At 36.6% G+C, this 20869-nt stretch overlaps 1 protein-coding gene across 1 annotated transcript; it reads right to left on the bottom strand.

Annotated features, from left to right (window-relative positions):
* Positions 1-2641: 2641 nt before the first annotated feature.
* On the bottom strand, positions 2642-17846 carry LOC132281398 (uncharacterized mitochondrial protein AtMg00810-like). Its single transcript, XM_059783107.1, has 2 exons — positions 17438-17846; positions 2642-2730 (listed from the first exon to the last, which is right to left on the bottom strand). Exons 1-2 carry the CDS (start codon positions 17844-17846, stop codon positions 2642-2644), a joined length of 498 nt encoding a protein of 165 aa, XP_059639090.1.
* Positions 17847-20869: the final 3023 nt, after the last annotated feature.

Here is a 20869-nt window from a genome sequence, read left to right as displayed (position 1 = left end):
AGATTGGAGGACACCATTTCCACTGTGAAAGCAGTACTTCTTGATGCCCAGCAACAGAAGCACGACCCAGACAATCAGGCTAGTGTTTGGCTCAAAAAGCTCAAAGAAGTCGTTGATGATTCGGATGACTTCTCAACAGAAGATTTGCAGCGTAAGGTGATGACTTCCAACAAAAAGGCCTAGAAGGTACGCATTTTCTTTTCAAGCTCAAACCAGCTGTTTTTCCGTCTTAAGATGAGTCACAAAGTTAAGGCCATTCGTGAGAGACTAGATGCCATTGCTGAAACTAAGATCAAATTCCACTTTAGTATTGAACCGCCTATAGATATGCAACTTCAGATGAATAGGATGGAGGATAGTCACTCTTTTGTGCCTGCTGAAAATGTTATTGGGAGGGATAATGATAAAAAGGAAATTCTAAAACTGTTGATGGATTCCGAGGTTCAAGAGAATGAGTCAGTGGTTGCAATAGTTAGGATCGGGGGGATGGGAAAAACTGCACTTGCACAATTAGTATCTAGTGATGAAAATGTCAAAAAACATTTTGAAATTAACATGTGGGTGTGTGTTTCTAAATGCCATAGAAACTGTGGAACAAGTAGCAAAAAATGCCATAAGAGAGTGCAACAGGCAAAAAACCAGAGGACCTTCATATGGAAGGGGTGCAAAAGAAACTTAGGGAAATAATTAATGGGAAGAAATATTTTCTTGTGTTGGATGATGTTTGGAACGAGAATCGTGACCGACGGTTAAACTTGAGAGATCTGTTGAAGGGTGGTGCAAAAGGAAGTACGATTTTAATAAGCGCCCGTAGTAAATTAGTTGCAACTACTTTAGGAGCGAATTCACCTTATGTTTTAGAAAGCTTGTCTGAGGAAGAGTCTTGGTCCCTTTTTAAGCAAATGGCTTTTAAAGAAGAGAACGAGTTGTGAAACAAGAGTTACGCGGGGTGCGAAAACAATTAGTTAATTTTAATTGTATTTAACACCTTTAACGACCTAGATCTAATTATTAGGTCAACTTGCTCAATTTATGATTGATTAAATTATATAATCAATTTAAACATCCACAATCACAAATATATGAATAGTAAAGCAAGTTAGAGTTAGAGAGATTACACCAAGATTTTAGCGAGGAAACCCCGGTTGATAAAATACGTCAACTATTATGGGAAAAATCTCGTGGACTGTTTAGTCCAAAGTAAACCGATCCACTATGTTTGAAACAAAGTATACCGAACTTTAACTCTGACTCACACCCTATCGTTCTACACCACACCAACCGCTGACGATCCTCTGGCTTTGCGACTCCCCATCCAATAGTAACTTGACCTCAGGCTTACACTTGATATTTGTAGAAGAGTAGCAGGTAGATCAGACAACACTCCTCGAATGCTCCAACCCTTTCAAAGTGTGACTGCGTTTACTTTTATTCTTCAAGATTTGAATATGATTGTAGAAGAATTAAATCCTGCTGATCATCTGGAATATCTAAATCTTCAATACAGCTCCAATTCCAATGAGATAGAGAACACTATAACTAAATCACTCATGAATATAAATGTGTGCTCTCAAAAATAAATTCAGAATAATCAAATTTGATTTTCTGATTTTTTCTTTCTCTAAAGGCTTTCTCAAAATATAGAATTGATTTTTCCTTCAAGTCGTACCTCAACCAATGTATATGACATGGTTTATATAGAGTCTTGAAAGTCCTAATCCCTCAGAAAATATGATAAATTTCGTGCATAGGACTTGGAAGGAAGTTGGGATAAAAAAGAAAACATCAGAAGATGGAAACTTGGAAACTTGATGCATCCAGGACTTCTTGAACCGGTTCAGCCATCTTGAACCAGTTCAAGATGGACAGTAAGGAATCCCACGGATTCTTGAACCGGTTCAGCCCTCTTGAACCAGTTCAAGATGACCAGTCTTGAAATTTTTGCAATTAAACTTGTTCCGAACCTTCCAGAACCCTTCCTAACTGTTCTCACTACCTCTTAACCTTCTTAGAGCATCGTTCTCATTATCTCAGAATGTAGTATATCATGAACACTTGACTTTCTTCTTCAAATCCGCATCCGATCTTCAATCTTTGAAATTTTGAACTGAAAAATTACAACTCAATCGGACTTGTTTTGACAACGAATTAAGCCAATTAAAATATATATCTCATAATCTCCCCCTTTAGCAATTTCGTGACAAAACCCTAAAAACAATTCAGCAATCTACCCAAGCAGGAAAGTAAATTACATTGATTGTTAAAGGAAATAAAAAGCGAAAATTTTCTTGAACCTCATGAAACTTCAACACATGTAGCAACCTGTAATCTGCATATTAGCTCAAACACAACTACTTATGAAGCTTAATCAAGAAAATAAACACAAGCATAAAATCACAAAGCTAATAATGCCTGAATGTCAATGCAATGTAATGCAATGAACAATGGTTCTCCCCCTTAATGCAAAAAATATCTCTCCCCCTGAATGATTAGAATCTCAACTCTTAAATTATTTACCCCTTTTTGTCATAAATTAACAAGGGTCTCAAGGAAGAAAAATCTTAGTAGTAGGAAGCAACCAACCATATAAATCTTGTAAACTGAAACTAATGAGATTGTAGACTCCACAAGATTATATGTATCAACAGAAATAACCAAGATCAATTCTTTTAAGTTCCACAAACTTAGTAACTGTAGTAAAATCACCACCAAGTTCCAAAAACATATAATCTGTCAATTGTTCAGATATCATATAATAAATCAATGATATTACATATCCTTAGAAATCAAACAATCAACATATGCAAAAGACACATTTTTTTTTTTATTTTTTTTTTTATATATCTCTCTTTGTGCTCCATTTTTCTTTTTGTACATTTGCGGCTTTCACTCTTATGGGCAGCCAGCTCTTTCTCTTATTCCCATTTGTTTTGAGTCAAGGTAGCTTTCGGACAAATCTCAAAGGTAGCCTTTTCCATCTCACCTTTTTCTAAACAGCAAATATTTTTCTTTCTTTTTCAAAAACTTTTTTCATGCCAAGCTGTTTTTCAACTTTTTTTTTTGTTTTTTTTTCACTCTTTTGATCTAAAACACATAAATCAAGTTTAAATTTCAAGACAATGATCAATCATACCAACATTATCTTTAACCAAAACAATGACATATCAAGTAAATGTACTATCAATGATTTATTTACTATACAATAAGTAAGCAAAACCAACTTTATCAAATCATAGCCATTGTATGCTTTCCACAGATAATTCATGTGTCATGAAACTCCTTGTGTTCAATATACTCAATCAATATAGTTTGTTTAACTTCCCAAAAACATAATATAGACTCTCAAGATATGCATGAAGATCCTTTCTAGACTATGTTTTTGCAATGCGTCTAATCAAGATAATAGACACCAATAGATTTCCTAAAATGAGAAAACTTAGGAGCATCTAATGGTTTAGTGAGAATATCAGCCAAATTCTGATCAGTATGCACTTTTTCCAAATATACGACATTTTGTTCAACAAGTTCCCTAAGAAAGTGATATCGAAGATCAATATGTTTAATCCTAGAATGCAAAACTGGATTCTTTGAAATATTAATTGTACTAGTATTATCACAAAAGATAGAAATAGTACCCTAATCAACTCCATAATCCAGAAGCATCTGTTTCATCCAAAGCAATTGTATGTAACAATTTTCAGCAGCAATGTGTAATACCCCTAGTTTTCAAAAGGATAAAATGGGGATGGGAATTTAATTTTCAATTTTTATTTGTATTTCATTTTTTTTTTTTTTATTTAATACTTGGACTTATTTGTTATTTGTTTAGCTTAATTGTTTTATTTGCTTAATTGGTAATTGTGTTTGTTTAAATTGATTGTAATTGTTTTAATTTACTTTTTGGTTAATTTAAATATTTGATTATTGTTTTAATTTAATTTTGGGTAGCTTATAAAATTTTATGTGTGTTCTGTGTGGTTTTTAGTTATAATTATTTATTTGTCTTCCTTAATTATGTTTAAGGGTAATTAATTAATTAGTTAGTTAATTTTATTCCAGATATAGGTATAATGAATGTAACTGTTGTGGTCACTTGTTTATTACCATGTTGGGTGATAATTAGGTTTAGGGTGTTATGATTAAGTAATTAGGTAGCCGACTTGTAGTTGGGCTGGACTTAGGGTTGGACTGGATTTGGGATTAAGGTTTCAGAGGAGTCTATATATATATATAACGATATATGTTGCAAGGGTTTTTGGGAGAAAACCCTATTCACGTAGGGGTAATTTAAGAGGAAAAAACAGAGATACATAGAGAGGGTTGTATACACTTCAATGTGTATATTCTTGTGTAGTCTGCAAGGGTTAAAATAAAACATTATTCACGTAGTATTAATCTATGAAGCTAAGGAGGAAGAACAGAGGAATGGAACAATGGTCAGAGGTGGGAGCAGTATAAGAAAATTCTGAAACTTAGAGACGATGCGGCTGTAAGGTTTCTGTAATACCCCGTAATTTTAAAGAATGTATTTAAATTAATTTTGTGTTAGGTTAATTAATTTTATTTATTTATTTGTGCATATTACATTATTATATTAAGTTCATTTAATTGTGCATGTAAATTAATTGAGTATGTTAAAATAGTAAATTTATTCATTTAATTATGCATGTATTATTATTAATAATTTTATTTGTTGGTTATGCTTATATTAATCATTATTAGTTAATTAAAGTATTATATTTGTGTTATATAGTATTATGATGATATAATGTATTATTTTGTAATAATAATAATTATATTAGTTTAATAATAATAATAATAATAATAATAATATAATAATAATAATTATAAAAGTTTATTAATAATAATATTAGTAATAATAATATTAGTATTAAATCAAGGTAATGATTAAAAATTAAATACTAGGATAGAATTTCATTTACTATGGTAGAATGGTGGATCAAATATCTTGATTAAAGATAGCATTGTCTTAAAGCCATATAGGTAGGAGTATGAGAAATGGGTGAGAAGTTAATAAAAATTAGATATTTGTAATATTTATATTATATATTTTGTATATAAATTAACTAGCTTGCCTTAGAAGAAAATAAAGGGAGGTAGAAGCAAAGTATAAATTCTAGAGAGCTATTTTATAAGAGTGAAAGGAAAAGAGAAAGAGAAAGAAGCTTGGACCGGTGTAGGCAATTTTACCCGACTACGCGCAGACCGGCGGATTTATTTTAAATCCAAAAAGGCAAGTTATTATCTACTTTTCCCCTTTGAATTAATAAATTAATTGTTTAGCTTATTTTTATGCATAGAGCCAAGGTTAGGAGGTTAATAAATAATTAATTTTATTTTATTAAATTAATGGAATTTTAATTATATAGGATGGTATATATTTATTTAATGTCCTATGAAATTAATAATGGCTAAAAATAATTAAATAAGACTTTAGGGATTTTTCTAGAATTTTCTAGATTTTTCCGAGCATTTTCTGCAATTTCCGGCGACCTTCCGGCGAGTTTTCCGGTCGCCGGCAGTGGGGGAGACGACCGGAGTGATCCGGTGCGACGCGGCGCACCATAGGAGGGTGTACGCGCGCATCCTGGCCATTAGTGGAGTCTGATTGATCCGGTGCATCGCGGTCCATGATACCGCGGTACACCCGGATCTGTGGGTGTTGGATGGAGGGAAGATAGGGTGAGATGATCCGGTGTGACGCGCATGTAGGAAAGGAGATGCAGCCAACCAACCGGAGGACGCCGCGTCAGCAAGGCACCCTTAGTGCGCGCGTGGCAGCGCGTGCGCGCGCGTGGGACTCTCCAGACGCGCGTGGGAGCGCGTGCGGGCGCGTGGCTGATGCCAGACGCGCGTGGAGGCGCGTGGGAGAGTGGGAAAGCTTGGTTGCGCGTGGGGAGGCTCTGGGAGGCGCGTGAGGGCGCGTGTGGGGTCCCTACAGCTGCTGGAAATTACCAGAATACCCCTAGGGCCTGTTTTGTAAATTCCAGAACCTTAAACTTGGATTTTTAGGTACTGAGTTGGTATTTACGGGTTTAACGGGCCACGAAATTATTATTTTTATACCCGTTACTTATTCTTATGACCGATTAATCTTTTCTAAGCATTTATTGGCTCGTTATCAGTACGGATACTAATGTGGTTTATTTAACGACATTGTTAAATATAAATAGTGTTATTATCGTATTAAATGGTATCAAACATTACTGTTAAAATTAAATAAGGCCATGGTTTTAGTCAGATAAATTATCCATGATATCTTATGGGATGTTTATACTGTTAATCGTATATAAACCATGATTATTATGCTGTGTGCATTTCAGGGAATAAATGGACTGTTTATTATGTCGCATTTATATTATATGGATGTGTTGCCATATAGAACCATGTGAGCTGACTAATAAGTTTAGACTCATTTATACCTTATGCATTCGTTGCGATAGACAGATGTGTGGCTGTCGGGGTATGTGGTTTAATATTATTGGCATGTGTTGCCTAATTGACATACTCGGTATATTTATTAATATTATGGGCATGTGTTGCCTAATTGACATTCTCGGTATATTTATTAATATTGTTGGCATGTGTTGCCTAATTTATATGCTCAGTATATTCATCAGTACTTTGCGAGGTGTTATCACTGTGTAGTTCGTTATAGTCTGTGTTGTCAGTACCGTGCACCATGTATAATAGCTGATTTCCCGGGTAGGGAAAGGCGACACTTAACCACCTAGTGTGAGTCTAAGTGATCACCGTCTATTCTGGTTGAGGTCATGTTATACATCGGATAGTTCCCATAGGATGTATACAGATATAGTACTCATCCGATTCATAATGATTAATTTATTTGATTCTCTGATTTGGGTCATAGTAGAGAGGACTTGCTCGTGGGGTTGACCCACCATTGTTGTTATTTCAAAATACGGTCAGTATCCGTTTCAAGGCTGAGGTTAGCAGTGTGGGACCATCATCCGAACTCATCTACTCTTACGATCCAGTGCAGGGTAGAAGTTTTATGTAATACTTCAGTTTCAGTTTTCATTTACTTTTGACGTTGAACTCTCAGGGTTATATTTAGGGATCCTTGACATAGGATTTCCAAGTTGTAATGAAGTACGGTATTAAATAAGGGATGGATGGATGTTGTATTATTTAGTGTTCATTTCCTGTCTAAATCCTTTTATTATCATCATTTTGTATTCCATGCTTGTATATTGCCAATTGTTTTTGATATCCCTCGTTTTTCGTGTATAAGCCTGATCAACTTATGCGTGGAAAATGTGGGGGTGTTACAGTTGGTATCAGAGCATTCCAGGTTCGAGTGTCTTAGGGATCTGTGATTACTATACTTCCGCATTGTGTATTCTGATAATTAGAGCCTAAGTATTAGGGTTCTTTGTATTCTTTTAGTCGGTCCATTATAATGTACTGACGTTAGATTTTTTCTGAATTTAAAAGAAGGATGTCTCGGCGTGGGACAAGGAATGCGAACCGTTATCGCAGTATTTCCCCAACTCAAAATGAGAATCAGGAATTTTCTCCTCAAGTTGCTGATATCATTGCACGAGCTGTGGCAGCAGGAGTAGCATCTGCTCTACGAAACCAGCAACCTCCTCCGATAGTACCTGTTCCTGAACCAGTGGCACAGCCAATGTCATGGGACAAAGTTCGTCACTCGTTCATCCGGGGAAATCCACCGACATTTGCAGGGTCCACAGATGTCTTGTTAGCATATCAGTGGAAACAGGAGAGCGAGCGTCATCTTCGGATGGTAATCTGTACCAAAGTGCAGAAACAGATGCTGGCTACGTTTATGCTGATAGGCAATGCATTGCAGTGGTGGGAGTCTATTACTACTGTCGATGAGAGGACCAGATTGACGTATGTTGAATTTCAGACTCGCTTTGACAACAAGTATTTTCCTATGTCAGTAAGATCAGCGATGAAGACTGAATTCCTGGATCTGCAACAGGAAGATATGACTGTGGCTGAGTATGAACAGAAGTTCATTAATTTGTCATTATTTGCACCAGAGGAGGTCAATACGGAAGAAAAGAAGCGAGACCGCTTTGTGAAGGGGTTGATATGGCCGATTAAAGTGGTGATCTTAGGTAGTCCGGCATATACTACTTATATCCAGGTGGTTAATGCCGCCTTACAGCACTGCCAGATGAGGAGTGATTACCGGAAGTCCAAGGGAGATAAGCGGACTAACCGAGACTACCAGACAGTGGAGAAAGGAAGCAACAGTGGTGCCAAGTCCAATGATCGGGGCAGATTTCAAGGACATCAACCTTGGAAGAAAAACAAAGGAAACCCAGATGTGCAGAGGGATGGAGTCCCAAATCAGGGTAGACAAGGTGGGATACCTCAGACCAGACAGGAACAGTGGTCGGGAAGTCAACAGAGGAGGCAGGCAGGTCCTTTTATGGGACGTTGTTATCACTGTAGAGAGATTGGGCATCCGGCCAAGATGTGTCCCAAAGCTAAGCAGGGACAGTATGGGCAGCCGAGACCTAATCAGCCGTTACCTCTACCGGCCCCACCGATGCCACGTGGGCAAGTTCAGAATTTTCCGGCACTTCCAGCACCACCATTTCCTCCGGGGCAACCTCCACAGCAATTGCATCATGGCAGAGTTTATAACTTCATGCCACATAATGTGCAGGCTCCTCAGGCTATTGAGGGTATGTTTTCTATACATGGTAGAACTGCTCGTATACTGTTTGACACTGGTGCATCACATTCTTTTGTGTCTAGATCTTTTGTTATCTTATCTGGTATGACGACTCAGTTATGTGACCAACCTCTTAATATTTATACACCATTGGGAGTTGGCGCAATTTTACGAGAGTATAGCGGTGATATCCTTATAGATATGGGCCGGCTTCGATTTCTTGCAAATTTGTTAGTGTTAGATATGCATTCGTATGATGTTATACTTGGGATGGACTGGTTATCTCAGTACCATGCTCAGGTTAACTGTTACGAAAAGTCTATTGTATTTTCCATACCAGGACAGGAGATGTATCTTCTTGTTGTACCACAACCTGATAGAGGGTCTAGCACTTATTTATTCGTTCTTAAAGAGGACTCACAGGAAGCGACTGCGGTATCTCTTGACAGCATTCCGGTAGTACAGGAATTTCAGGATGTATTCCAGGAAATTCCAGGTTTGCCACCGAGTCGAGAGATAGACTTCGTTATTGATTTAGCTCCAGGCACTACGCCTATTGCTAAGGTGCCATACAGAATGGCACCAGTAGAGATGCGAGAGTTGAAGGATCAAATTCAGCAGCTGCTCAGCCAGGGATTTATTCGTAGGAGTACTTCACCATGGGGAGCACCAGTACTGTTTGTAAAGAAGAAGGATGGATCTCTTCGTCTTTGTATTGATTACAGAGAACTGAACAAGGTCACTATTCGCAACAAGTACCCGTTGCCCAGAATTGATGACCTGTTTGATCAGTTGAAGGGAGCTACTTACTTCTCAAAGATCGATTTGAGGTCTGGTTATCATCAGCTACGAGTCAGAGAACAAGATGTTCCAAAGACAGCATTCCTCACGAGGTACGGATCTTATGAGTTTCGTGTTATGCCTTTCAGTTTAACGAACGCTCCAGCTGTCTTTATGGACTTGATGAATAGAGTATTCAGAGAATACTTAGATCAGTTTGTCATTGTTTTCATTGATGATATTCTGGTTTACTCTAAGTTGGAGAAGGACCATGCCAGACATTTACGCACAGTATTGCAGACACTTCGAGAACATCAGTTGTTTGCGAAGTTTGAGAAGTGTGAATTTTGGCAGAAAGAGGTCAAATTTCTGGGTCATGTAGTGTCAGAAGAAGGGTTAGCAGTAGATCCAGCCAAGGTTGCGGCCGTTATGGAGTGGGGACAGCCTACCTCACCGACAGAGATTCGCAGTTTTCTGGGATTGGCGGGGTATTATCGCAGGTTCATCCAGGGATTTTCCAAAATTGCGGGTCCACTTACTCATCTGACTAAGAAGAATGTACCATTTGTATGGGATGATTCTTGTCAGACTGCTTTTGCTGAATTGAAGAGTAAGTTAACTTCTGCACCTGTTTTAGCCACACCTCAGAGTGGAATCGAGTATTTAGTATTTACCGACGCTTCTCTGAAGGGTTTGGGTTGTGTGTTGATGCAAGAAGAGCGACCAGTTTCTTATGGGTCTAGGAAGCTTAAGTCTCATGAGCTTAATTACCCGACTCACGATCTAGAACTCGCAGCAGTGGTTTTTGCCTTGCGTATTTGGAGACATTATCTTTTGGGGGAGACTTTTCGATTGTTTAGCGATCATAAGAGTCTACAGTATTTGTTCACACAGAGGGAACTGAATATGAGACGGCACAGATGGTTGGAGTTCGTGAAAGACTATCATTTCTCTATTCAGTATCATCCAGGGAAGGCGAATGTTGTAGCAGACGCACTCAGCCGCCGACCCTATGTCAGCCTTTCAGCTTTGTTTACAACAGAGTGGGATGCTTTGAAGACGGTTGATGAGTTAGCAGACGCTTTTATGGCATGTGTGGTAGTAACTCCTTCTATCATTCATCAGGTCATTCAAGCGCAACTCTCAGATCAACAGTGTATTGATCGGGTTTCGGAGTTAGCCTCCGGAGATGTTCCTTTTTATTCTATAGGGACTGATGGAGGATTAAGGTACAAGGGACGTTTAATTGTGCCTTCAGCTGATAATTTGAGAAATGTTGTGATGAGAGAGACACACACTTCTCAGTTCTCTGTACATCCAGGGGGAGACAAGATGTATCAGGACATGAAACGCCAGTTTTGGTGGGCCGGCATGAAAAGAGATATAGCTATCTTTGTCTCTAAATGTAGCACCTGTCAGATGATTAAGATTGATCATCAGAGACCGCCAGGATCGTTACAACCACTTCCCATACCAGAGTGGAAATGGGAAAGTATTTCCATGGACTTTATAGAGGGATTACCTACTTCACAGCATAATCACAACTCTATTTGGGTCATTGTTGATAGATTGACCAAGTCCGCTCACTTTCTGCCTGTTCGGTCAAGCTTTACGTCAGAACAGTATGCTAAGCTGTATATTGCAGAAATGGTGAAACTTCATGGTGTACCATTGTCCATCGTATCAGATAGAGATCCGAAGTTTGTATCAGGATTTTGGAGGAGCTTTCAGCAGGCTTTAGGTACAGAACTATATCTTAGCACTGCTTATCATCCTCAAACAGATGGACAGACTGAGCGAGTTAATCAGATTTTAGAAGACATGTTGCGGGCATGTGTCCTTGATTTTAAGGGCAATTGGGAGGAATATTTGCCGCTTTCAGAGTTTGCTTATAACAATAGTTATCAGAAAACTATTGGTATGGCACCATTTGAGGCTTTGTACGGCAGACCGTGTAGGTCTCCTGTCTGTTGGCTTGGAGTTGGTGAGAACAGCCTTTTGGGTCCTGAATTTATTAAGGACACGTCAGAAAAGATCGCTATCATTAGGGATCGGATGCGTACAGCTCAAAGCAGACAGAAAAGTTATGCTGACCGTCGAACTCGTGCTTTGGAGTTTAAGGTTGGTGATCAGGTTTTGCTTAAGGTTTCTCCTATGAAGGGAGTAATGCGGTTTGGGTCAAAGGGTAAGTTATCGCCTCGTTTTGTGGGTCCTTTTATGATTACAGATCGGATTGGGGCAGTAGCTTATCGTCTGGCTCTACCAGATAATCTTCATAGAGTACATAATGTTTTTCATGTATCTATGCTGCGAAAATTTCTACGGGATGAAGATCGATACCAACACATTGATGTGGGTGAGATTGAGTTGCAACCCGATGCAACCTATTTGGAACAACCTTACTGCATTCTCGATCGTAGGAATCAGATACTGCGCACGAAGACTATTCCATTAGTACGTGTACAGTGGAGCCATCATAGTGCTACAGAGTCTACTTGGGAACGGGAAGATATTATCCGTGCCAAGTATCCAGAGCTTTTTAATACAGGTATGTAGTGAATTTCGGGGACGAAATTCCTTTATTAGGGGGGGAGAATGTAATACCCCGTAATTTTAAAGAATGTATTTAAATTAATTTTGTGTTAGGTTAATTAATTTTATTTATTTATTTGTGCATATTACATTATTATATTAAGTTCATTTAATTGTGCATGTAAATTAATTGAGTATGTTAAAATAGTAAATTTATTCATTTAATTATGCATGTATTATTATTAATAATTTTATTTGTTGGTTATGCTTATATTAATCATTATTAGTTAATTAAAGTATTATATTTGTGTTATATAGTATTATGATGATATAATGTATTATTTTGTAATAATAATAATTATATTAGTTTAATAATAATAATAATAATAATAATATAATAATAATAATAATTATAAAAGTTTATTAATAATAATATTAGTAATAATAATATTAGTATTAAATCAAGGTAATGATTAAAAATTAAATACTAGGATAGAATTTCATTTACTATGGTAGAATGGTGGATCAAATATCTTGATTAAAGATAGCATTGTCTTAAAGCCATATAGGTAGGAGTATGAGAAATGGGTGAGAAGTTAATAAAAATTAGATATTTGTAATATTTATATTATATATTTTGTATATAAATTAACTAGCTTGCCTTAGAAGAAAATAAAGGGAGGTAGAAGCAAAGTATAAATTCTAGAGAGCTATTTTATAAGAGTGAAAGGAAAAGAGAAAGAGAAAGAAGCTTGGACCGGTGTAGGCAATTTTACCCGACTACGCGCAGACCGGCGGATTTATTTTAAATCCAAAAAGGCAAGTTATTATCTACTTTTCCCCTTTGAATTAATAAATTAATTGTTTAGCTTATTTTTATGCATAGAGCCAAGGTTAGGAGGTTAATAAATAATTAATTTTATTTTATTAAATTAATGGAATTTTAATTATATAGGATGGTATATATTTATTTAATGTCCTATGAAATTAATAATGGCTAAAAATAATTAAATAAGACTTTAGGGATTTTTCTAGAATTTTCTAGATTTTTCCGAGCATTTTCTGCAATTTCCGGCGACCTTCCGGCGAGTTTTCCGGTCGCCGGCAGTGGGGGAGACGACCGGAGTGATCCGGTGCGACGCGGCGCACCATAGGAGGGTGTACGCGCGCATCCTGGCCATTAGTGGAGTCTGATTGATCCGGTGCATCGCGGTCCATGATACCGCGGTACACCCGGATCTGTGGGTGTTGGATGGAGGGAAGATAGGGTGAGATGATCCGGTGTGACGCGCATGTAGGAAAGGAGATGCAGCCAACCAACCGGAGGACGCCGCGTCAGCAAGGCACCCTTAGTGCGCGCGTGGCAGCGCGTGCGCGCGCGTGGGACTCTCCAGACGCGCGTGGGAGCGCGTGCGGGCGCGTGGCTGATGCCAGACGCGCGTGGAGGCGCGTGGGAGAGTGGGAAAGCTTGGTTGCGCGTGGGGAGGCTCTGGGAGGCGCGTGAGGGCGCGTGTGGGGTCCCTACAGCTGCTGGAAATTACCAGAATACCCCTAGGGCCTGTTTTGTAAATTCCAGAACCTTAAACTTGGATTTTTAGGTACTGAGTTGGTATTTACGGGTTTAACGGGCCACGAAATTATTATTTTTATACCCGTTACTTATTCTTATGACCGATTAATCTTTTCTAAGCATTTATTGGCTCGTTATCAGTACGGATACTAATGTGGTTTATTTAACGACATTGTTAAATATAAATAGTGTTATTATCGTATTAAATGGTATCAAACATTACTGTTAAAATTAAATAAGGCCATGGTTTTAGTCAGATAAATTATCCATGATATCTTATGGGATGTTTATACTGTTAATCGTATATAAACCATGATTATTATGCTGTGTGCATTTCAGGGAATAAATGGACTGTTTATTATGTCGCATTTATATTATATGGATGTGTTGCCATATAGAACCATGTGAGCTGACTAATAAGTTTAGACTCATTTATACCTTATGCATTCGTTGCGATAGACAGATGTGTGGCTGTCGGGGTATGTGGTTTAATATTATTGGCATGTGTTGCCTAATTGACATACTCGGTATATTTATTAATATTATGGGCATGTGTTGCCTAATTGACATTCTCGGTATATTTATTAATATTGTTGGCATGTGTTGCCTAATTTATATGCTCAGTATATTCATCAGTACTTTGCGAGGTGTTATCACTGTGTAGTTCGTTATAGTCTGTGTTGTCAGTACCGTGCACCATGTATAATAGCTGATTTCCCGGGTAGGGAAAGGCGACACTTAACCACCTAGTGTGAGTCTAAGTGATCACCGTCTATTCTGGTTGAGGTCATGTTATACATCGGATAGTTCCCATAGGATGTATACAGATATAGTACTCATCCGATTCATAATGATTAATTTATTTGATTCTCTGATTTGGGTCATAGTAGAGAGGACTTGCTCGTGGGGTTGACCCACCATTGTTGTTATTTCAGGATACGGTCAGTATCCGTTTCAAGGCTGAGGTTAGCAGTGTGGGACCATCATCCGAACTCATCTACTCTTACGATCCAGTGCAGGGTAGAAGTTTTATGTAATACTTCAGTTTCAGTTTTCATTTACTTTTGACGTTGAACTCTCAGGGTTATATTTAGGGATCCTTGACATAGGATTTCCAAATTGTAATGAAGTACGGTATTAAATAAGGGATGGATGGATGTTGTATTATTTAGTGTTCATTTCCTGTCTAAATCCTTTTATTATCATCATTTTGTATTCCATGCTTGTATATTGCCAATTGTTTTTGATATCCCTCGTTTTTCGTGTATAAGCCTGATCAACTTATGCGTGGAAAATGTGGGGGTGTTACAGTTTCAAAACGAAATCTAAAGGCAAGTTTCATTCTCTCCTTCCTGTAAACTTGTGTTCTGTGCATTCTAAATAGACTCTAGGAATTTAATTAAAACTTTTAAAACAAATTTTATGCATATTAGTTTAGTCTGAAATTTGGTTAACGTATAATAACTGAAGATGGCTTTCCTTGCATAAATTGTTAGATTATGTATTAAACCTCTGTAAATTAATTCATAATGCAATGTGAGGTGTTGTTAGGATGGTTAGGAAGTTAATTAACCTTTATAATGGAATTTTGACACATGTGATCAGACTTTAGATTGTTCATATGTTAAGTTAACTGTGATTGGCGTTTTTGGATACGGTTTTGTTTTTGTTTTAGATTTTTGTCAATTAATGCATGCTGGATGGTGAGAAGTTTCTAGGGTGTTAAGAATTTAAATTTAACCCTAGGAATGTTAAAATACTTGGGACAGGAACGTCGGACTTCGCCGAAAACGCAGAAAAATCATCGGACGAAGTAGAGACAAGGCAGAGGGGCTCTCAGGGGTGAGAACCGGCTCCTAAATGGTGGGAGCCGGCTCCCATGAAGAGAGAGCCGGCTCTCCATGAGGGGGAGCCGGCTCTAGAAGCCTAGGAGCCAGCTCCAATAAAGGGGAGCCGGCTCCCATGGGAAAAAACCCCTACGGGGTGTTTTCTGCAATTTTTCGGGAGTTCTGGGGTTAAACGCAAATAGTAAAAATTAAAGGGGGTTTCAAATATGTTAAAATTAACCTATTAAGACCCTTAAATAGTTGGTTTATGCTAGGGTGCTAATCTTAAGGGGCATCAGGAAACAGAAACGTGGAATAGGCATGCTGTCAAGGAAGGATGAATGTTTAAATTAATAAGTTTGTTTTAATAACTTAAACTGACTGGTATCGAATTACTTTTGGGATGTTATATAAATTATTTATATACTTTAATGGAGGCCAGAAAGTTCGGTGTAGGATATGGGCATAGACAGTGTTAACTTAGATATTAAATGGTATGCTGTCAGGAGTGGTAAGAATTTTAGTTGCTAGTTTTGGTTTAGCGAACTAAATGAACTAGTATGGGAATACTGTTAGGGTTTCATATAATGAGCAGTTTAGAATTCAGAGTGTCATATTATATCAGGCACAGGTTTTGGAGTGGAGGATCAAAGGGACGTCATGTGGTGTAAATGCTAACTTTCATGCTGTTAAGGATTTGTGAAGGATTTCATTACTTGTCTTTGTTTTGGCAATTTAAATAATATGGTATGAGAGGATGGTTTGGGATATCTAGTATAATGTATTTAGTTCATATTTCTGGCTGATCATTATAACAGGTTATGGATGTTAATTGATGAACTGTTTAACTTCTGTTTTTATCAATTGTATGGATGTGGATAATATAAATTGTTTATCAATACTTTAACAATTTATTTGGAGGATTAATGATTATAATCATATACTGGATGCATAATAGGATCTTAATAATATCTGTTTTCTATTATGCTGGTTTCTGGATTTATTTGATGTTCTAATGAATGTGCATCGTTTATGGATCATTTGCATTATATGTACCGGTATGGGACGGTGACATATCAGGGATGGATTAGATCAAAAAGCTAAGTCCTACCCCTTCTTACATACGGAATAGATTAACTAAAATAGTTAACTCCTACATGGATACATGTCCTGTCAACTAAAACAGTTGAACGACATAATGGATGCTTGTTTTATCTTTCGGCATTAGGAAGGAATTTATATATATATTTATGGTACTGTGATACGAGCTTGAGTCTCCTGATCATGGTTAGGGTGCGTATATTGCAAAGGTTGAGTAGCTAGATATAGCTAATGTTCCCTGGTAGGTTTAGGTACTTGGCCGCTGAAAAACGTGTTTTATATGTCACCTTCTACCCAGGCTGAACTATGTTATAGGCTAATGAGCATCCTATAGTGTGTATTTATATATCTATGGACTATTGTAGATATTGCCGAGCTATCTAGGATGTATCTGCGTATCGGGTTTATGTACGGATTGTAGTAGGATGGAACTTGCATGTGGGCCTGACCCACATTTATTTTTTTCAGGTGTTCGTGAGTACCAGGCTTAGGGTTTGATCGTGGTGATGCAGATACAGTCACTCACTCTTCCGACTACATAGGATTTTTCTTTCTTATTTTGGTTTTGGATTTTAATTCTGTAATTGTGTTACCAGTTAGAAATATTAGGGGTCCACTAGATGGATTCCCGAGTTGTACGAATTGGAAATTTTATTTATATTCAAACTTTTATTTTGGAGGTTTTACAATTAAAATTCTTTTCAGCGTATAATTATTTTATTCTTAATTCAGTTTTATTCCTACTTGTTTATATATTGATTGTCTGGTATCCTTCGGATCTGTGCCCAGACTTGATCACCCGTGGTTCTAGAATCGAGGGGTATCACACAATGTATTCAGCCTCACAAGATGATAAAGATATGTAATTTTGCTTCTTGCTGCACCATAAAATAAGATTAGTACCAACATAAAAATAACCACTTGACGTACTCTTTTTATCATCCTTGTTTCCAGAGTTAGACTCAGAAGAATAACGCAATCCATAATTCAATGTACTATTGACATAACGAATAATGCGTTTGACTGCAAGAATGTGTTGTTCTCTAGGATCAGCTTGATACCTAGCACAAACACCTACACTAAATTGAATATCTGGCCTAGTTGCAACGAAATACAACAAGCTACCAATCATACTCCTATGCAAGAAATGATCAACCTTGTTAGGATCAGAGTCTCTATCCAATTTGGATGAAGTACTCATAGGAGTTTGAATATGCTTTGAATCTTTCATACCAAACTTCTTAACTAGCTCCTTTGCATACTTTGATTGAGATATGAAAATCCTATCATCAAGTTGTTTTACTTGGAGACCTAGAAAGAAAGTCAGTTCACCAACCATGCTCATTTCAAAAGTTTTACTCAAATCTTTAGAAAAAGTATGAATAAGGTTATCACATGTAACACCAAAAACAATATCATCCACATATATTTGAGCAACAAGAAAATCTTTTCCTTTCTTGAAAATAAACAATGTTTTATCTGCCCCTCCTCTTCTAAAGCCCTTGTGCAATAGATAAGAAGTCAACTTCTCATACCATGCTCTAGGCACTTGCTTTAAACCATAAAGAGCCTTTTTAAGATGAACAACAAAATCAAGTTTATGTGGATCAATAAAACCTTTTGGTTATGCTACATAAATTTCTTCCTACAAAATACCATTTAGAAAAGCACTTTTAACATCCATTTGAAACAATTTGAATTTAAAGTGACATGCAAGAGTAAAAAGAAGTCGAATAGACTCAAGTCTAGCAACAGGTGCAAAAGTCTCATCAAAATCTATTCCTTCAACTTGAGTATATCCTTGTGCAACTAATCTAGCTTTATTTCTCATCACAAGACCATGCTCATCAAGTTTATTTTTAAAGATCCATTTGGTCCCTATGATATTAATATCACTAGGTCGAGGCACTAACTCCCAAACATCATTCTTCACAAATTGAAGCAATTCTTCTTGCATAGCCATAAGCCAATCAGAATTTTAAAGAGCTTCATCAACATTCTTAGGTTCAAACTGAGCCATGTGACATAAGTGAACAATATCATCTACAATGCATAAGTGTCCTACATCATCACGAACTGTACTCCTAGTACCATGCTTATCCCATGGACCTATTACATTGTCAATTGGGTGACTCAATCTAACTCTAGAACTGCTAGATGTGGGAATATCTAGAGATGGTGCAAGAACTCCTATAGGTTCATCAGTGGTAACCTCTAATTCCTTATCCTCATTTTCTTCACCCTTTTCACTTTCTCCACCTTTATCCTCAACTTTTTCTTCTTCTTGAATTACAGGTTTTTTCCTTTCTCCTACAATTTCAAAATTAGTTTCTTCTTTATCAAGTTGAGAAGAGGTTATCTTAGATTTTGTATCATCAGAAACCACATTTATAGACTCCATGACCACTTTGGTTCTAGAGTTAAATTTTCCTAAGTGTTCCCTATTTCTAAGGATATAATATTTATTTTCAAAGACTCTAAAGTATTTAACAGTGGGCTTTCTATCATACCACAATTCATATGAAGTCTTGTTAGTTCCAGGCCTAAGATAAACTCTATTTAGGATATGACAAGCAGTACGCACTAATTTAGCCCAAAGGTGACTAGCAATCTTATTCTCTTGAAGCATAGTACGAGCCATACCTGCAATTGTCCTATTTTTCCTTTCCACTACACCATTATGTTGTAGTGTTTTAGGTGCTGAAAATTCATGCTTAATGCCATTCTTATCACAATATTCAATAAATTCCTTAGGTTCAAATTCACCTTCATTGTCGCTCCTAATTCGATTATTTCGATATCCATTCTCATTTTGAATAAGTTGGAAAATAGACCTGAAATTCACAAAAGTATCAGATTTTTCTCTCAAATATGTAACAAAAATAAATCTAGAAAAATCATCGACCATTACAAGCAAATATCTTTTTCCTCCAATGCTATCATGTGTTATGCGACCCATCAAATCCATATGAATCAATTCTAAAGGTTGAGTAGTGATTTTATGAATAAGTCTCTTATGTGACACTCTAGTTTGTTTTCCTAACTAACATGGACCACATATTTCATTCTTAGGCATCTTCAATTTAGGCAAACCTCGAACAAGATTATTATTAGACAAATTCACTAAATCATTATAATTCACATGTCCAAATCTTTTATGCCATAAAACAGCCTCATTAGTAACTACAGAAAAACACATAAGTAAAGGATCTGAAAACACAACATAGCAATTATCAGAAGTTCTAGTTCCTTTCAAGATACATTCACCTTTTTCATTAGTTACAAAACACCCTTGTTGAGTAAAATTGACTTGAAACTGCTCATCACAGATTTGACTAATACTGAACAGATTAGTAGCTAAACCTTTAACATATAGAACATTTTTTAACTCCCCAATTCCTGAAATTTTAATCTTACCTTTACCACTTACAGTAGAAACTTTACCATCACCAAAAGTAACAGTACCAACTGAACATTCCTTAAAAGTGGTAAACAATATTATATCCCCTATCATATGTCTAGAGTAACCACTATCAAAATACCAACCACATGGACCAAGTGCTATAAGTGCAGTATGCATAGCAAGACATTTAAAATTCTCTTTCTTTACCCAAACAATTTTAGATTCATTATGCAATGATTTCCCTATTGTTCTAGGCAAATTGTCACAAGGCTCAACAGTCCTATCCCTCTTCTTCCTCAAATTTGAACTCTCTAGATTTTTCAAATTCTTTCTAAGTTCAATTTTTCTTTTCTGACATTTATACTTAATATGCCCTTTTTCACCACAAAAATGACATGTTGAAATAAGTTTAGGAGAATTAGAAATAACACAAGGTTTGGTTTCAACTTCCACAAAAACATCCTTCGATTTTTTAAAATACGCATTCTTTGAAGTTGATGTCAAATCTTTATTACTCATAACATTCCCACCCACTCCTTTTAACTTATCAATTTTGCAAGTGTCAATATCAATTTTTTGAAAAGACTGTTTTGATTTAACAAATTCACTACTCAAATTATCAATTTTAAGTTCCTGTAATTTATTAAACAAATTTACCTTATTAAGCTCCTTTTCCAGAAAATCAATTTTATGAAGAATATTCAAATTCTTATAACCAATTTCTTCCAAATTTTTATTAGAGACAGAAACTTCTAACTTATAAATATCTCTATCAAGTTCCGCAAGATTCAATTTCTCTAACAAATTTTCAAAATCCTTTTTAAACTTGGACCACTCAATTTGCATGCTTATGACAGAATCAAACACAGGAGGTAAATGCAACACATCAACAACAAATAATCAACAACTATGATCTACTCTATATATCGAGTATCCCGCTCCAATACCAAATTGTAAAA

Source organism: Cornus florida, unplaced genomic scaffold (assembly GCF_030987335.1).
Source record: "Cornus florida cultivar Cherokee Brave unplaced genomic scaffold, ASM3098733v1 CherokeeBrave_3.0.0_Hap2_Chr11, whole genome shotgun sequence".
NCBI lineage: Eukaryota > Viridiplantae > Streptophyta > Magnoliopsida > Cornales > Cornaceae > Cornus > Cornus florida.
This window is presented reverse-complemented; position numbering and strand designations above follow the sequence as displayed.